The 19,466-nt window shown below is 42.1% G+C and overlaps 1 protein-coding gene across 13 annotated transcripts in view; it reads right to left on the bottom strand.

Annotated features, from left to right (window-relative positions):
• Positions 1–19,466, bottom strand: part of LOC146352140 (trafficking protein particle complex subunit 13) — a 40,033-nt gene that overhangs the window by 759 nt on the left and 19,808 nt on the right. For 11 of the 13 annotated variants that reach the window (XR_014787607.1, XR_014787608.1, XM_084833329.1 and 8 more), the window contains 3 exons: positions 14,999–15,132; positions 1,834–2,032; positions 567–667 (listed from right to left, as the gene is read on the bottom strand). Coding sequence is in view for 9 of the 13 variants with exons in the window: in XM_084833329.1 (XP_084689455.1) it covers positions 567–667; positions 1,834–2,032; positions 14,999–15,132 (434 nt within the window). In the remaining 4 variants the exon portion in view is untranslated. The remainder of the gene's footprint in view (positions 1–566; positions 668–1,833; positions 2,033–14,998; positions 15,133–19,466) is intronic. The other 2 variants (XR_014787605.1, XR_014787606.1) reach the window with 1 other exon arrangement.

The following is a 19,466-nucleotide window of genomic DNA, read 5'->3' as shown; positions in this document are numbered from 1 at the left end:
CAGCCCATTTTATCCTCACAACTCTTGTAGCATAGTGACTGCCTAATACGATGCAGTAGGGTAGATTACAAAAAAAAAAAAAAAAAGAATTTGAATTTTGATAGTTTAAAAATGGTCTTAATGCAATACAAAAATATGCATCTTACGACTCAGTTCAAAGTTCCAGCAGTGTGTGCACACATGCGCATCTTATGATGCAGATGTACACCTCCTCCATCAAATACATTTGATTAAAGTCCCGCTATTCTCCCCATTTAAAAAACAAAGAAACCAACCAGGTTTTTTTTTTTGATTTCTAAAAATCTGCTCTAATTGCCTCTTAGTAAGTTCATTTTCAAAAACATTTCTACAAACCAGCTGGCCCAACAAAAACCATTTGAGTCAACTTTTAAAAGCATATATGTATTCTCTCCTTCAGTATATGGAGTCTTAAATAAAAGCCTGGATGTAGATACTTTTTTAGAACAACTAAAATCTTATTGGGTGAATCATCTCTACAGAACTTTCCCCCCTTTGACTGGAAATAATAAGAAACCCAACAAGGGGTGGGGGAGTCATTTCATTACCTGCAGTTTGTTATTTTACATGTAATATCAAAAGGTTCTTCCAGGTTTACTGTGTCTGGTATGGTCTCCAATGAAAGCCTCACATCACCATAACCTGGGGCCTAGGAAAGCATTAAAAGTTTACCAAAACACAAGACAGGTACCGTGTAGCATTAGTGAGTTGTGGAATGAAATTCTCAAGAAGTTAAATGTAACTTTATGAACTTCATATTTAGACTGAAATATTTACAGTTCTCACTGGGGTTTTTATGAATAGGAGCAATCTTAAATATATTCTTTTAATAACTCAAGAAGACAACACAATTCTAGGTACTCGCTAAAGAGTGCATAAGTCACCAGACACATTGCATGTCCAATCCTCACTAAAACAAATGGGCGTCATACAACACAGGTTGTTCCCAGCTGTTCACTTGCATAGCTCCAGTTTGTTTCAATGGGTTCTCATGCAGCTAATGTTCCTGATGGACTACACTACAAGGTAGTAGGATTATCGGCTTTTTAATAGAGCTATATTCCCATACATATGATCCCAGAAAAATCATCAATAAGAACATAGTTCTTATTGGTCTGTGGATCCTGTGGATCAGACCAAGGTCCACCTAATCCAGTGGCTAGCTAGTCATCCCTGGGAAACATACAACCAAAGCACTTTCACCATTTGCCTCCCAGAATCTGGTATCATATACAGCTGCTTACATGGAGGGTCCATTTAGGTGTCAGGGCTATTAGCCACTGATGCATCTACCCTCCACGAACTGAAAAATCCAGGCTTCCCCATCCTGGTGCCCTCCAGATGTGTTAGATTGCAATTGCCATCATTCCCAGCCAGCAGGGCACCACATTGGAGAAGGCTGGTCTAACCCTTTTAAAGACACCTAAGCTAAGTGCCATCACCACATGCATCATCTCAAAAGGCATGTATTTTCTGTAACTTCTATTTTTTATTTTTACTTTTTTAAAAGGGGGACAAGTCAGAAAAAGCACATACTTCATATATTAGCCTAAAGCATGACTTTTAGTACTAATCGTTATTTAAGGTACTGCAGAGGAACACCCACTAGTTCTTAGCAGGGCAACAAGTGTTTTCTGAAAGCCCCCAGGAAATCTAGGAGCATTTATTTATGTTGTGTAACAAATGTGTGCCAAATTCAGTGCAAATTAAGTCAGCAGACAAACTCTTCACTGATGCTTTCCCTTCCACTCGTAGTATGGAAATTTTAAGATAACCGAGTATCAAACTGAAGTGAATATTCTGGAAAAGACTTACCATTCTTTGGAGCTGACTGGTTTGCAACCTCCCCCTTTCTCCCAGGTTTGTCTTCCATACTATGTCGAGCTTCCCAATAACTGTTACGCCTTTAATAACTCCAGCTTTCTCTGCAAACTCCTGCTTGGGTTTAAGGCAGTATAAATACTGACGTGTATCCATGGGTTGTAAATATGTCCTTGTACCGAATGTTGACACGCTAGAAGAGAAGAAATATGTTCACCCTCACTTACACTCCAGAATTAATTTCTGGACAATACTAAAATGACTTACAGATTAGTTTTGGTGTGGTGTTTTCATTAAGGAATGAAAACTATCTGCCTCTAGATATGGCAAGTCAATGAGGCCAAGCAGGGAGAGAACAAAAAGAAAAATACCTCTAAAGTTTGGGAGACAGGAACATTTTTACATAGACAGCAAGGGTTACAGCTGGTCTTACGAAGCCTGGTTTGCTAGATTTAGAGCCTGTTACATTGTATTATATTCTATAATAGTCTTTTTTTGTAATAATTGTGGTATTTAAGGAGCTTCTGAAACTATATTAAGGTATGTGCTGCTGTTTGAAACTGTGAAAACAAAGTAGCTTTCCTCAGATCCCAAGACTTCCAGAGGATCATATGATATGAAGATCATATGGTTTCTGTAGTAGGATCCAAGTGGTATGGATACTAAAGTTCACACCACACCATAGACACCAACAACAGACTTAGGGTGCAATCCTATGCATGCTTTGACAAAAAAGTCCTACATCTCCCAGCACTCCCAGCTGGGAGTTGTAGGGCTTTTTTTTCTGTCTAAACATGCAACAGATTGCACCCTTAATCCTTAAAAATGTAAACCACAATCCAACCATCTCTTGTCAGCTACAGGGGTTCTTCTGCCTGCAGAGGCTTTGCACTAAATGTTAATGGAAGAGACAGATTCATCCTTGTAAGAGAATATATGGAAGCTACCCTTTCTGTTGACACAAATAAGGAAGCCTGCTTACATAGGAACATTGTTGTGCATTGATCAATACATTTTGCAGGTCATGCATCCCTCATTTAAGTAGTCCATGGGTGCAAGCATATTACAGCCCATGCCATCAGATCACTACCTAGGCCCCCCAAATATCTAGCACATATCTGGATTCAACAAACTGTGTATCCTAGAAAATAGCCAGGAACTTGTACTATTAGTAATCCAGATGCAGGAACAGGCAGTGACAAACAGAATTACACTCAGGACCCATAACCCAGAAGACCACAGTACACAGAGTCTATGTACAAAAACAGGTCCATCAGCACATACTGCTTCAATTTTCTATATAGACTAGTTCAAAATCCTGGAAAGGCCTCTAGAAAACTGGTTGAGGGCATTTTCAGGAATTAGTGGAAACCTGGTGTTTCTTGATTTAAAAACTGTGCTGAATCTGAAAATGTAGGTTGTCAAATTTTCCACTCTCAAATTTGAAAAAATGGCAGCCTTGTTCTTCATTCTGCATTTTTCAGCAAACACCCTATTTGTCTATTACAAAATTTATGACCTACACAATTTTCAAAAACCTTTCATCTCCCTTTCTTGCAAAACCCTTTCTCTGGCTCACCTGAACAATGTTAAGTTACTAGTACATAACACGAATTAAGTTTTAAAAAATATATTTTTATTTATTTTATCTTTATAAATGAAATAAACAATACCAAAAATACCAGCAACCTGATCAATACTACAATTTCCCAGCAATACGATATTTTGATGAGGATACCACAATAACAAAAAGAAAAGGAAAAAGAAATAAAAGGAAAAGAGAGGAGGAAAGGAAGTAAAGAAAAAGAAAAGAAGATTCTTTCCCCCTCCCTCTCCCTCCCGTTTAAAGAATTAAGTTTAAACTCCAATACCTCCCGGCCTCCGATGCAATTCTATTTTAAAAACTGTATCTATAACTTTAACAATCTTACAGTTTAATAAACAACCTTACATTTCAATATCATATCATCAATCTTATATCAAAGAAACAGATCTACAGTTCATTCCCACTAGCCTAGATTAATATTAATAATAATAAAAAGAAATATAGTGTTATATAATAATAAAACTTATAATAAACCTTCAACAATCAGTAATATATTTTATACTAGATATATAAATGCATGTGCACAATTACCCTCAAACAATAAATTTAAATACAGCATACCATATCTATTTTGAAATAAAAAATATAAAGAAAAGCAAGAAAAAAAGAAAGATGAAAGAGAATAAACAAATATATGTATAATCATTTTTCTTCTGACCTAGCTTGGATCATATAGACTAAACACAAGCAGTTAACAAAACTTGTTTAAAGATTCTGGTTCAGGGGGTTGTGACAGAAATCTCACGCATTTTTACGTGCAGCCATGCCTCCGCCATTTCATGATTTAGAAACTTCTTCATCTGACCTTCAGACACAATACAAAGTGTAGCAGGATATTTTAAGTAATATTGTAAGTTGATTTGTTTTGCCATATTTTTCGCTTTGATAAATTGCCTTCTTTTATTTGCCACCTCTTTGATGTAATCTGGAAATAACATACCTTTATCTTGTTTCCAGGAAAGGCTTCCACCCTCTCTTGCCAAACACAGGATATAATTATTTGTGGAGACTTTTGTAAATTGGACTATGGTCATATAGTCAGTCCCTTTAGCATTTGGCACATGAAATGCCTGCTCAATATCAAGTAAATAATCAGATGGGATAGGGAGTATCTCATGCAAAAGTTTATCCACGAAAATAGGCAATTTTACATCATTAGACAGATTTTTAATCCCAATAATATGTTCATTGGATCTTCGCATGAAGGCCTCCAGTTGGGAAATTCTGTCAGAGGTATTTTTAAAAGATACTTGTGTCGTAGTTTCATTCCCTGCCATTTGGTCTTCTAGCTTGTTAATTTTCGTCTCCATTTTTTGCCATGACGCATTAATTAGATCCATAGCTCCTTGCAAGGCGGTGATGGAATTTTGGATTAAATCCAACCTTTTGGCTTGCTCCGTAAATTGCGAAGATAAAGTCTTTATCAGAGTAAATAATTCCCCTATATCTTCTGTTTTCGAAACTTTTGACACAGGAGGTACAGGGGGAGTTGGCGGTGATGCCAGCCCCTTTCTTCAGTGTAGTCATGTTTCTCTCAAACAGATCTTGCAGGTCCTCAGATGTTCTCAAATATTGTTAATATTTCTTAAATCATCCCTCAGGAGTTGTTGATATTTCCTAAAGCATATATTATTATGGAACACGTCAGCCCTGTTTCCTCCTATGAAATAGGAGTTTCAGAACAGCTTTTTGCGTTGGTAAAGCTCTGGGGAGATAATCCTGGAATCCAGCCCCTCCACTATCTCGTGGGGGGTACTTTTCTCCAAGATGTTATCAAGAGCTGCCTTGCCCCCCGCTTTTCATTCCAGGGGGGAGGTGAAAAGGTTTTTCAACCTTTTAAAAAGCTGTTTGAGAAAGCCCCCACGGAGAACCCCTGGGGAAGCTGCCAGAGCGACATCGGTTCCAACTGGAAGTCTCCACATGAATTAAGTTTTGATAACAGCAAAATTGAGGATATCATTCCAGTGGAAAGAAACTTTATTATTTTCCATGGATACATTTTGGTACATCTAGAAATTTGATCAGCAAACACCGTTGAGCTCTGAAGTTGACGTTCAGTCCATTGGTCTATTAACACATATGCTATCTGCAATAGCATTACATTTACAGTTCATGGTTCATGTCATGTTGCTGGTTTTACACCTACACTGATGTGTTCAACATCCTTCCTTGCATCTGCAAAACATAATAGCCCTATTCATGCATTCTTCAACCGTGAAGCCTAAACTGGTAATTAAGGCACACATGGAGGCCCTGCCCCAATGTCCCTCTGCAAGCTACCCCTAGAGATCCCCAGCCTTGTCATGTTGAGTGGCAAGCGTGCAGAGTAGATCTAGTTGAATTTCCTTGAATGTGAAAAGAACATGTGACCGGGGACCTTGCTTTATCAGATCCCTGTTGATACAGAGAGTTCTACCCATGTTCAAGTGAACACAAGTAGAACTCACTTGCAGACCTTGCCACTTAACAAGGCAAGGCTAAGGATCTAAAGGGGCAAGGGCCACCACACACAGGGACATTAGTTGTGAGGTCAGCATGCGCGGTTCCATCCTAGGGATGCATGATGCTAGGAATTCCGTTCCGTTTAAGCCCAATGGGATTTCACAGTGTTTCTGTTCTGATAAGTGGCAATGGACTGCAGCAGATTTTTTTTTTCCAATTCTGGAAACGTTTGTATTTTTCATACGATCAAATAGATTTTTTTTTCTGGGTCTGGTGATTTGCACAAATGGGGTCTTTTTTTCCAGGTCTTCACATTTGGACAAATGGGTCGTAAAAGGTTTTTAGGAGTTTTGTTTGTTTGTTTGTTTGTTTTTAAATCGGGGGTCTTGCGAAAGTGTGCACTTGAACAAGTCTGCCTGTCTGCTATGTAACCCCATAGAGCCATATCCCCCTTGTAAATATCCATGTCAGTTTCATCCCCTTCACACACTACTTCTTTTAGCCCAGCAGACCCATATTCAGTACTTGTCAAAGAACTTGTCAGTTTCAGCCTCCACTTTGGCTTCCTGAGTGAAATCCCCCCCTGCCTACTGCATCAAATTACTAAGCAATTTAAAGGTCTCAGTCAGAGAACATGTTAGCTGTCAGATATACAGAGCAGAATTGGGGATCTGTAATATATGCAATTTGAAAGGATTAAATGGAGGGAAGAACGAAGGGGGGAGTAGTTACTGTTGCTTTTGGCTCCCCCCTGCCCATTAACCCCCCCTTAAAAAAAATCTCAGATCCGTGTATTGGATCAACTTGCTACAGACTGAGTCGATGCCAGCAGGGAGAAATGAAACAAAAATCTGCCAGGGCCAAACCGATAAAATCCATTGAGATTTCACTTTAAAATGGAATTCTTATACATGCCTGCTCCACCCCCAGTTTTAGTCTCCACATGTTCGAGAGAAAACATGAATAGGGCTGATAGCTCTGCAGGATTTGTGAATGTCATCAGCACAGTTTTCAGTTATCCATTTTCAAGTGTCCATCCCATGTTTTCAGGGTTTTCAGTGACAGGAATCAGTATACAAGCTTGCTTCTACATCATGCTCTGATAATAAACACTTTTTATATGTTGTTGCAATGCATCCTATGTTGGAAGCACTGATTCTGTCTTACTTATTGTGAACATTGTGCATTAAATCTGACTGACACTGATTTTTTAGTATTGACTAGTTTTGTAAGGTATCAGATGACTCTCACTCAAACCCTTGACTCAAAACGGTGGTGGATAATAAACATTTTCCACGCTGAAATCTTTGTACGGTAGCTGTCAGAGCATGAAAAGGTAACAACGCAGTCCTGTGGTAAGCGTTGGTAGAATTCTCATACATTAATGTACTTCCTTTTTGCATGCATTCTGGATGTCATCCAAAGTTCTCAGGAAGCCACGGGTAGGAAGATATGCCAGCAAAAGTACCAAGGCAACAGTGTCTTGGCAGGATATTACAACTGTGCCATGAGGAACATTTGCTGCACAGAGAATGAATTTTGTGTCACTCTCTTTGTAAGAAGCCCGTAAAGGTGTTCCATCCAACCTATTGGATTATCTCACTTTGAGTGGTGTCAGCAAATGCTCCAGCTGCTACAATATCTTTTTCATTTTGTGCCTTTGATGTTAGCTTGATAGCTAGAAATAAGTCCAGTGGTCACTTACCTGTAAAAGGCTTTCTTCATGCATGTATAAAACAGTACATCAGGTGGGTCTTATGCACCACCTAGTGATCAAAGGCAAAATCACTGCTCCGATTAAGTCTTTTAACTGTCTTTACCACCTTTGAAGCTCAGTTTCTGATGACAAGCTCGGGAAGTACCAGGATCAGTGAGAACAGCAAAACACAAACAAGAAAAACAGGACATTTCGCACTCTCTGCAGAGAAGGGTCGGAAAGAAACCAAGTGCGACAAAATAAGAAACCTAATCTCCACCAGCAATAACAGCCATAACAGAATCTGACTCTAAGGTGTGGCCCTGATGTACTGTTTTACATGCACAAACAAATCCCTTTTATGGGTAAGTGACAAATGGTCTTTTCTCTTGTGCATGTAAACAGTACATCAGGTGGGACATACCAAAGCCTGACCCACGTAGGGCAGGATTCAACAAAGTAGTAGCTGCTTAATGACTGGGAAAGACATATTGCAAGACATCCCTTTTATTTTTATTTATTTATTTACAATATTTATATGCCGCTTCCAAAGGCCACCTCAGTAGAGGCATATAAGTCAATCTTGTAATGTTGAACAAAGGTGATAGGATTTGCCCTACAAATCAATGCAACAAAGCATTGAGGGGAAAAGCTGTTGATGTTGCAGCTGCTCCTGTAGAATGGGCAAAAATTTCGGTAGCTGGAGACAATTTCAGGCAGGAATAGGCTAGGGAAATGCACGCCTTTAGCCATCAACCCAGAGTGGCATTAGAAACCTTCTGTCACAAGGAAGCAGAACGGAATGACACAAACAGGGAATCTGACTGCCAAAAAGTTTTGGTTCTGCTGATATAGGCCTTCAGGGCCCTCCTGTCAAGAAGGGAATGCCATTTCTTTTCTGAGGGGTGCACAGGGGAAGGACAAAAAGTGGGAAGAATTAGCTCTTACTGACAATGAAAAGGAGACAGAACCGTAGGATGGAAAAAGGGGTTAGTATGGAGCACCACTCTATTGTTTATCCACAAAGAGGGCATTAAGTTTGGAGATCCTTCTGGCTGATGTTATGGCCACCAAGAATAAATCCCTGAAAGAGAGCAGTCGGAGAGATACTGATTTCAGCAGCTCGAAGGGTGGCTTCTGAAGTGCTGAAAGTACTTTATGGAGATTCCAGGAGATACCACCGTGTTGAACTGGAGGTGACTTTGAAAAAGCTCTGCACAGGAACTGTTTAAGAAACGGATGACAGCCCATGGACCTATCTGGGTTTTTTGACAAAAAAGTAAATAGCGTGGAAACCTGATGCTTGAGCATATTACGCTTGAGATCCACAGCCAAACCGTCTTGCAGAAATGCTAAATGCTCTGAGAGCCCCTTTTTGAGCCCCAAATCCTTTTCCAAGTATGCCAAATGGAGAATATGTTTTATGTATTCTGATAAATTCTGTGGGTAGATGGTCTACTAGAGGACAATATAATGTCGATTGCTGTGCGGGAGAGGTTTGCTCTGGCGAAAAGTTTCTGTTCAGTCTCCAGACATATAACTGAAGCTATGCAGGATTTAGGTGAAGGAGATGGCCTTGAGATAACAGGTCGTCCACTCAGAGGGAGGGGCCAAGGAGAAGCCACTGCCAGATTCATCAGGTCAGGAAATCAGGGTCTTTGTGGGCCCCCCAAAAAGGGACCCACTAGAATGAGTCTCGCCTTTTCTTCTTTCACCTCCACAGAACCCTGGAGAGAAGAGGGAGCAGTAGAAAAGCACATAGAAGCCCAGTGAGCCATGGAGAAGACAGGGCATCTGTTATCTCCACTGCTGGAGATGCATAACGGGAGAAGAACCTGTTGATCTGGTGACTGGCTTCTGATGCAAACAGATCCACCTGGACCCTCCTGAAACAGGAGACTATCTCTTGTTAGTCTCCAACAAGACTAACAAGTCTTGTTGGAGACTTGTTAGTCTCCAAGACTTCTGGGTGAAGCATCCATTCTCCTTGGTTTAGCTGTTTCCTGCTTAAGCAGTCGACTTGAGTATTCTCTCCCCCGCTTAGGTATTCCCCAGAGAGGGATTCTAGGTGATGTTCCACCCAAAGAAGGAAGGAGTCCGCCTCCTTAGAGGTCTGGAGACTTGGTTCCTCCTGGATGATAGATGTGTGCCTTTGGTTGTGACATTGTCTGCCTGGATGAAGACTGATCTCCTGGAGTTCTAGTAGGTTGATAGGAAGCCGTGACTCCCCCAAGGATCAAGTTCCTTGAACCATCCTCCTGTTGCACAGAGCTCCCCAACCAGAAAGGCTGGCATCTGATGTAATCACTGTTTTGGGGGGATCCTGGAGGTGGACCTCTCTCTCCAGAACAGGATGAAGGAGCCACCAGCAGAAGGAAGCTCAAACAGTCCTGGACAGACGAATGTTCATGTGACAGGAAGCAGGGCCCATTGTAAAGGACGAGAATGAAGTCCTGCTCATGGAGTTACCTGGAATGTTGATATTATGCGGCCCCAAACCTTCATTAGAAGCATGAGTGGGTTGACTTCTTGAAGCAAATCAATTTGATTGCAGCTTGAATTTTGGAGAACGTCTTTGGAGAGATAGACATGATCTCTACTTGTGTGTCTATTAAGGCCCCCAGGTGGAGTATTCTTTGAGAGAGGAGCAGATGACTCTTTTCACTGTTGACCAGAAAACTGAAGTCCTTGAGATATGCCAGGATGACTTGCAGGACGTCCATTGCCTGATGCCGAGAGGCTGAATGGATGAGAAGATCATCGAGGTAAGGGTATATTGAGATCCCTTGCATGCGGAGATGTGCCATCAAAGTGACCATGATCTTTGTAAATACCCTGAGACCCAAAACTAGGCCAAAAGGCATGGCTCTGTATGGAAAATGAGACCCTTTGAAGCCAAAATGGAGGTAGTGCCAATGGTTGAGGAAGACAGAAACATGGAGACAGGCTTCTCTGAGGTCCACTGAAGTCACGAAGTCTCCTAAGCAAAGAGTTTCTTTGATGGACAGAAGAGTCTCCATCCAGAACCAGTGGTAACAGATGAAGTGGTTGAGAAACTTGAGATTCAAGACAGCTCTGATGGACCCATCTTCCTTTCAGACTATAAAGAAGTGAGAATAGAGCCCTAATCCTTTCTATTCTAGAGGCAATGGCTCCACTGCCATGATATCTAGTAGAAGTTGGATGGCCAATTTCACCATCTCTTGGCTGGATTTGCTGGGGCTGGTGATGAGAAAAAAATAGTGGGGAGGTCTAGATGTCAGCTCCAGATGCCGACCCGAGTGATGAGTCTCCAGGACCCAATAATCTGAGGCGATGGCCAGCCATTTGTTGGTGTACCTGGCAAGGTGACCACCAACCAATGAAAGGTTGGTGTCAGAATTAGCGCCTGTATCCCCTTGACATGGTGGATGAGCCATATCTAGCGGAGAAGTTCTGTTGGCCTTTATTTCCTCCTTGGGAATGAGCCCAGGCAGGATGGGTGGGCTGAATATTTCTCCCTTGCCCAGAGGTTTTGGAGAAACGAAATGGCTGGCTAGTTTGGTAAGGGTGAAAAGATCTCCTAAAGAAACACCTTTCTTCCTTCTTTCTTGTCGTGGGCATAGCCTTTTTCTTATCTTTTGATTCAACTAGGATGTCCTTTGAAGTTTCATCCCCAAAGACCTTGCCCCCAATGAAAAGCTCTGACGCTAGGTTGGACTTAGAAGGAGGAGTAACTTCCCAAAGGCAAAGCTCCTGGCAAACACATCAGCTGCTAGGAATCTAGCAGAGAACTAAGCCGCATCCGAAGAGGCACCATCAATAAAAGCTACTGCTCTAGAGGCCTTGAGCAGTCTTACATAATCTGGTTGGACTATGAAGTCCCCCATCCAACACATCTTCCAACCACAGGAGGTAAGGTCTGGCAAAAACGATGCTGAAGCTGCCACCCGAACAGACAGGGATGCTGCTTCATGGGCCTTCTTCAAACCAGTATCCAGCTCGCGCTCAACTGTTTCCTTGGGCTGCGCATCTGTATCTTTCAGGTGAAGAGCACAATTCACCGGAGCCACCATGGAATCAAATCTAAAGCTGCCATAGAATTACATAGCAGGGGAAGATAATGGGAGTGCTGAAATAGGTGATAGGAATCAGGCTCACTGAGGCCGAACTCACCACTCCACTCCTCTTCATCCAGGACAATTAAGTCCACATCATTCTCATCTGGGTTGGGAGAGTCCAGATCTGGGATGGACATTTTCTTTTTAGCTTCCTCCTGGGCACATCATGAGGATTTGGACACATATGAACCCTGCCTCGAGCTGGAGCTGGAGGAGCCTGTGGAGGCTGCTGTGACATTAGGAGAGAGCCAGAGGGCTGTGCAGTATTTCTAGATATAGCAGACAAAGAAAGGGTTAAAGGCTGAGAAAGAACCAAGCCATCGTTAGCCAGGTCAGCTAATAAAGCTTCCTTCACTGTAGCAGATAAGGTGGAATTTCCAGAGAAACTGAATCCCCCCAGATTTCTATCTAATTGTAGGGGATTGACAGGGTTTTGGCAGAAAAAAGCAGTGGGCCTGAAAGAGGATGCCCCTATTCCCACAGGGCGGTCTGTGAACCCCTGGAACTCCTCCGAGGAAGACTGTGTCGAAAACAGCCGTTCAAATTCCCAACGAAGTCTGCCTCTCCATCAACAGAGAGATCTTCATCTGCCCTAAGGCTCCTTCTGGCCAACCACCCAGGAGATGATGTAGCAAAAGCTGGGCTCCTGCATAAGGCCAGGCTCCCCACTCCTTGTCCTCCAGTTCCTCCTCCTCCGCCTCCTCCCAAACTCCCAACATCCATACCAGCCAGGGCTGTGTCATTGCAGGCACTTGATCTTGCTCTGAGCCCTGCTGAGGAAAACTGTCCCAAAGGTGGAGAAAAGGGAGCTCCACATGTGACAGAAAGGCCTGCTTTTTCCTAAGCTGTAGAGAGACAAGCCGCTTCAGCGCGAATGGGAGGAAGGTCAGTAATGGCTGCCATTATTGCCTTTCCGTTGCTCACAGAGGTGGCTTGTGAAGAGCCTGAGGAGACTGCCGGGTGAGGTTTATGAGGAGATTTGCGGGCAGAAACAGACTTTCCTTTTGCTTTCCCCATAGCAAGCAGCAGAGCTGAAAGCACAAGGAGGAAAAGACTGGCCAAATTGGGGGGGGGGGGCAGGTTGGAGATGACAATGAAAGTAGTTGACAAGAATGGAGAAGCTGTGGTGGGGATTTTTTTTTTTTTTTACTGTTTTCCCTGAAAGGAAAAAAAGATTGGGAAGGGAGAAAAAGAGAATAACACATGGACATGAAAACAGAGAGAAAGTGGGGGGGGGGGGAACCTGAGACAGAAGAATGCAGAGAATCATAAAATCCTAGGGCTGGAGGTGAATCCACGACCACTTCAGCAAGGCAAAATTGCAAAACTGAGTTTCAAAGGCAGGAAAGACAGTTGCAAGACTTAATTGGAGCAGCAATTTTGCCTTTGATCACTAGGTGGCGCATAAGACCTACCTGATGTACTGTTTATATGCACAAGAGGATTTGTCAAGTTCACCTCGTTATCAGCTAATCCCATGAAGTTCTTCCAGTTTGCCGGGAGGGGAACACATAACCATGTTCTATCAGTTGGTAAATTAGCCTGGCATGTTTTGCTTAATGCTGTGCGGTCTCACTTTTTATGGACACAATATTGTATCGGTTGAAGACATCAATTATTTTGTATGCTCGACCAGAGTTTAACACTCATACAATGAACACCTGGGCAAGATCCTCAAAACTCTTTGTGCCTTGCGGGGATCCTATTGAAAATACAAAGGCTTGGACAGTAATAAGTAGATAGGGCTGCCTGTAAAATCTATGCTTACTGGGCAATTAACACCTGCTGTCAAGGCATTGACAGCACAGATTTAATCCAGTTCCTAATGATCCATTTGCTTGTGCAAGCAACAAAGCCACTGTGAAAAACTCATGTTAGAGCACCTCTGACAGAGGTGGCTATGCTGGCCAGGGCTGATAGGAGTTGTTGTCCAACTCATTTGGAGGGCACCAGGTTGGGGAAGGCCACTGTAAAATATGTCTGTCTGCTTTAAGAATTGTCTTATTTTAATCCAGTTCATGTCACCAAGTATACAGCGGAGGGGGGGGGGGAGGACCTGTGGCCTTCCAGATGTTGTTGGACCCCCAACTCCCATCAGCCCCAGCCAGCATAGCCACCTCTGTCACATGGCCAAGGGTGAGGGATGGTGAGACCTCCAATAACATCAAGCTCCCCACCCCTGGTAAATACTGAACTGAAGGTTTGGGAATTGCTTCTTGTCATTTTGGCATGGACTTCTCTTTCACTTGGCCTTTCATTGCCATGAATCAGCCTTTCTTTTATGAATGTATGCAGCAGGTCATTTCCCAAATAGAGAATCTTTTAAGTATTGTGAGGCCAGGTCCTTACTGGGAATGTTCTACAAGCAGGGTTCATCCAGATTCTGAAGGATGCTGAAACTGCAGAGAATGTTGAATAGCGAGTCTTCCTCTCTGTTAACGTGCCATTTTTCTGAACGACTGGCTTCATCCTGTAGAGCTGAAGCCAGTAGTTGTGCAGCATGCAGATGTTCCCAACCAACTGAAATCAGAGGCTATAGTGCTCATTGATATTTTTGTAATCCCAACAATTCGTCCACCTCTCTTTCCAGTTCCATTAAGCCATTTTGAGGCCTGATCTGAATCAATCTGACTGAAGCTCTTGTTTGACCACTTGGAATTCGTTATGGATAAAATAGACAGAATGAGAGATAGATGTGACACGCACTTTCCAGTATACAGATTAGTTAGGCGGACTGAAATTGCTGGCTTTGCACTGAGTGCAACCGTCCATCTGACCCATTTGTACGCCAGAAATGGTGTGCATTACTCTCCTTTAACCCAGGACAAAGCAATTTATCATCTTGTGGAAATTCAATGTAAAAAAAATAATAAAGCGCTTTCAACATCTGAGCTTTGAATTTCATGAATTTATAAAAATAATGCACTGTGCCATAGAAAAATGTCCATAACATTTTTGTTTATAGGCCTATTTAATTTTTTTTAAGTAAGCAGTAATCCTTGTAAAGGTGCCTAGAAAATACAACACATGAAAAAACTTGATATGTTTGGTGGACAATAACCAAAAATGTGAAAATTGGCAGACATTTTCTAAGATGGCGGCCGAATTGCTAGGCAAAAACATTGACAATCTACACTTTTAAATTCATCGTACCTTTTTTTCATACAGAAACATCTGGTTGCATCTAATTTCCACAAAATACCATCACCTTCCTCAATTGTGGAAAAATGGTCTAGTCTAATAGGTGAAGTCAGAATAGCACTACGTTGCTGGGCAGTTGCCAGCATGGTTTGAATAAGGAAATAAGGCCCTTACCTGTCCTCACCTTGGCTGACCACATTTAATTCTGCTACATTGTACATAATAGATGGCTCCAAGGACACTTTCTCCATAAACATTGGAGAGGTAGTGATATTTTGAATCTGAGCCTCCAGAAAGACTTCATCAGTCTGAAATAGCAAAGAAAATGCCTAAGTAAAACATAGTCTGAGCTGATGAAAGCACCAGTGTTTTAAATGTTTGAAAAACATTAAACCACAAACGCAGTTAGTTTTCATGCCTGAAAAATCAAAGTAACAGTAATTAAATGCGAGAAACGTCTTCATCCCAACAGAGAGCAATAGAAGCAAAAATGTTAGTCAAGTGGAATAGTGCTGATCAATGGATGTGGGATAACTTCAGTACGTTCTCCTATTTTAAGGACTATATGGCCTTAACAAGACTTGCATACTGAGCTCCAATGGTTCACATCAATTTAGATTTTTACAAGGAAATTAAAGTATGTTTTAGAAATATGAAATGATTGCCATACACAATATAGACATGTCATGCTAGATTAATGATGCATCAGGCTGCATACAAAGGAAATGTTACAGGAATATTAATAGGGAGTTTATTTTTTTTTAATAACACATCAACTGTTATGGGGGCACAGTTGCATCCTATGAGCACTGTTCAAGTTTACCTATGTACTACCTATACTTTGTTCATAAGCATTTCTCTAGTCTCTGTGTTATATGGTTTCACGGCACAGAGCTTAATTTTCCTACTACCTCAACAACGTAATTTCTGGCTCCAAGACATCCAACAATGGACACTTATTTTCTCTCCCATTTTGATGGCTAAATAATTCAGTACAACTGGGCTCTACATTAGGAAGGTTGACTCTAGGCTGGTCCAGCCTCTGAAGACTGCCTCTACATCTTAAAGGCTGAGTAAATAATGTAACATACAGATTGTTAGAGGTAAAGACTGAAGGAAAGTAACAATCAGAACTCATGGCCACACTGCACAAAGCCATACAGTAGCACCACAATCAATGCATTTCTTCTCAGAAGCAAGTCCCACGGACTTCAGTGAGACTTACTTCCCAGTATGTGTGCAAAGGCTTGCAGCCTAAGAGGGATCATTCCCTTCACTGAGAAAATACAGAAGTATTGTAAGGAATTAGGGCAATGTTTTATGCTTACTTCTGCATTTCCTTATGTTAACTGGTATTCTACACAATTAAATTGTACCAGACACAAAACATGAACTTATGGAGAATAAGGAATAATAAGAATAAGGAAGGAATAAATATGCAGGTCTAGCACACCCTACTCAGGAATAAGTGAAAGGAATTCATCTTGCTTGATCCTTGAAAGGTTTATAAATAATCAAGTGATGGACATTTTAATATATTAAGTGGTATAGAAGTAGTCCAAATAAATAAGGGCGCAATCTTATGCAGATAGGCAGCCGCCTCCGAACTTGGAGGCGACCGCCTATCCAATGCAGGGCAGGAGAAGCAGGGAGGGGATTGTTCCCTCCGTGCTTCTCCTGCCCTGCATTTGCAGCTAGACAGCTGATTTTGGCTGTCTAGCCACGGGAAGGCGGAGTGGGGGTGGAGGCTGCCGGACGACACATAGCTCGGGGCCATTCCACACTTCCTGCGAGGCGGTGTGGAAGGGGGGTAAGGTCGGTTCTCCAGGAACTTACCTCGGAGCGTGGGCTCCTGAGGTCAGTTCCTGGAAAACCGCATATCCTATGGTTGTCTAGCCGCTGTCTAACGGCCGTAGGATTGCTCCCTAAGTGGTTCAGTGCTTTAAAAAAGTTACATTACACTATAATTTGTACATGTAGACATCCATGCACATTTGCAAGTGTAAACTGCATGATATCCGTTAACAGGGGGATGCCACCATCCGATTTGGATGGTATGAATGCACTCTTTAATGTCTCTGCAAGGATTTAGTCCTGCTGAACAAAGTATCTGGCAATTCAAAGCTGGAATCAAAACCTGCTGACAATCAAAGGGATGCCACTTGATCAAGAACGCTAACATCACATCTGACTACAAGCATGCTGAGTTCCTATGTAAAGGAAAACTCCATCAGCAAACAATGAACTACTGTTTTCTACAACTGAACATAGGATAGCCCCATTATCTATGTTCCACAGGAATAAACTTTAAACAGTTAATTTGGAACTGCATGTTGAGTAGTGGTAACGAACTAAAATAAATTCCAGCCTCTCTCATTCCATATTGTGCAGACATCCTTTAAAAGTAATAGAAACATAGGGCAGGTGCAAACACTAACACTAAACCACAGTTGAGTGTTACAAGAACAATTCACAGTCAGGCTGGGGCTTGCACACTTTCCCCTCCCTCCCTGCTGTGCCTGAGAGACGTTCAGAAGCTTTAACTTCCATGTTAGATTAACCACACCTTGCCATATTGTCTGAACACAGCAACATTTAAGATAAGGTTAACTATGGGTAATGGAAAAAAGCCAAATTCAAACCATCATTCATGGCTGGTTTACACTATCTATCGTTAATATTAACTGGGGTTTGTACAACATGCTAAACTGCAGTTAACCTAAAACAGAAGTGGATATTGCTCTCTCTTTGGAGCTGCACTGGAAGAGGAGAGGGAAGCGCATGAGCCAAAGGCTCTTGGAGGCTCATTCTCATAACACTGAACAATGGTTTGGCATTATGCCCAAATAAAGGCACACTCAAGCAAAACATAAAAGACAAAATGTTATCTTGCTTTTTAAAAAACAAAACTCAATTGCTACCCTGTCTTTCAGTATCAGGGATTTTAAATATTGTTCCCTTCTGGAAGAATATCCCATAAATCCATTGCTGTGTTTTCCAGGTTTCTCGTCAGTACATTTTAAAACAGCAACCACCAGCAAAACTTTAGTTGAGGGAAGAAAACAAAGCCAAGCGTCATAATGAAAAAGCAAGGTAGCTCGTGATGAGGCAAGGGCTGATTAGTCGCAATAACATTATTAGATCAGAGTGATTCGTAGCCAATTTTCAAGATTATTATACTGCACACATTAAGATTTGAACTAAAATCACGCTGCAATCACACCATTAGAATCATTGCCGCATGCATTTAGGAGTTTGAAAGCAGAGTTCTAATAAGCATGTAAAGGAACATGAGATACAATCTTGGGCTCTCTCCTCCCATCCAGCGTCTTCACAAAACAGCAGGTTAACACAAACCTAGCCATGATTCAACATGAAACAAGTTTACATGCAGGGTTGTGCGTACTTCACGCTATCAAAAAACAAAACAACAACAACACAGCTATACACCAGGCTATCCAAATACTGCACACCCTGTAAGTTATTTAAGGGCACAATCCTATCCAGATAGGCAGCTGCCTCCGAACGTGGAGGCAACCACCTATCCAATGCTGGGCAGGAGAAGCACGGGGGGGATCGTTCCCTCTGCGCTTCTCCTGCCCTGCATTTTCGGCTAGACAGACAATTGTGGCTGTCTAGCCACAGGGGGTCAGAGAGGGGGAAGGAGGCTGCTGTACGACACACTGGATGTGTTGTACAGGCATTTCAGCCCTCCCCGCCCCAGAACGCCCACACCTCTTTTTGGCCGCTCCACGCACCTCTTGCGAGTGCGGAGGATGGGGCTGTTCCACACTGCCTCCGAGGCAGCGCGGAGGTGGCGGAAGAGCAGTTCTCCAGGCACCGACCTCAGAGCACAGGCTCTGAGGTCGGCTCCTGGATAACATGATATCCTATGGCCGTCTAGCCGCTGTCTAGCAGCCATAGGATTGCTCCCTCCATTAGGGAAGTTTGCATATTGGGTTGGCTCCAAAAACGGTGAATGGAAGGAAAATAGCAACTAGCAGCCTTCTGCAAAATGCTTGTGCAAGAGTTTGACAGTGTTATAATAAATAGATCATTCACTTTCAGGCTTCTGCTTGTGCAAGAGATTTTGAAATCTTTAGGGCAAGAACAACTTTCGATTTTGTTTCACATTTTCCACATTCTACCCTGAGGTATAAAATAGCCCTTCTGTGAACAGTAGGTGCTTTCCACATGCAGAAGGGCACATTGGCATCCAGTCCAATACTTCTGATTACACAAAATTTATTCTGAAACTTTTCAGAATTTGGCATACTTCATTCTGGCTTTGCTAGTTATGGGGCAGAACCAGTAACTATGCAGGACCAAGGAGCCCCACTACCTGGCACTGGAAATCTTACTCAGATACTGATTGGCTTCTCAGATTTCTGTAGGCACTGTCTACACATCTTCCAGTGCATCTTTACGGTGCCAATTGGTCTAAAAATTCATTTAAAAAAAAATAATGGAACCAGAAATTATCAGGAAAGTGAATCTGTTTTCAATAAAATATTCTGTGTTCCCACAGAATTTCAACACGAACTAGCCATGTGATCTAGTACAATGTACCCTAGGAGCATTATTTGGCATGCTGTGTTCATCAAACTGAATACAGGAATTCCTTGCTTGTCACAGTAGTTTA

This window comes from Heloderma suspectum, chromosome 2 (genome assembly GCF_057233095.1).
Source record: "Heloderma suspectum isolate Gila_16-S chromosome 2, 16-S_ref, whole genome shotgun sequence".
NCBI lineage: Eukaryota > Metazoa > Chordata > Lepidosauria > Squamata > Helodermatidae > Heloderma > Heloderma suspectum.
This window is presented reverse-complemented; position numbering and strand designations above follow the sequence as displayed.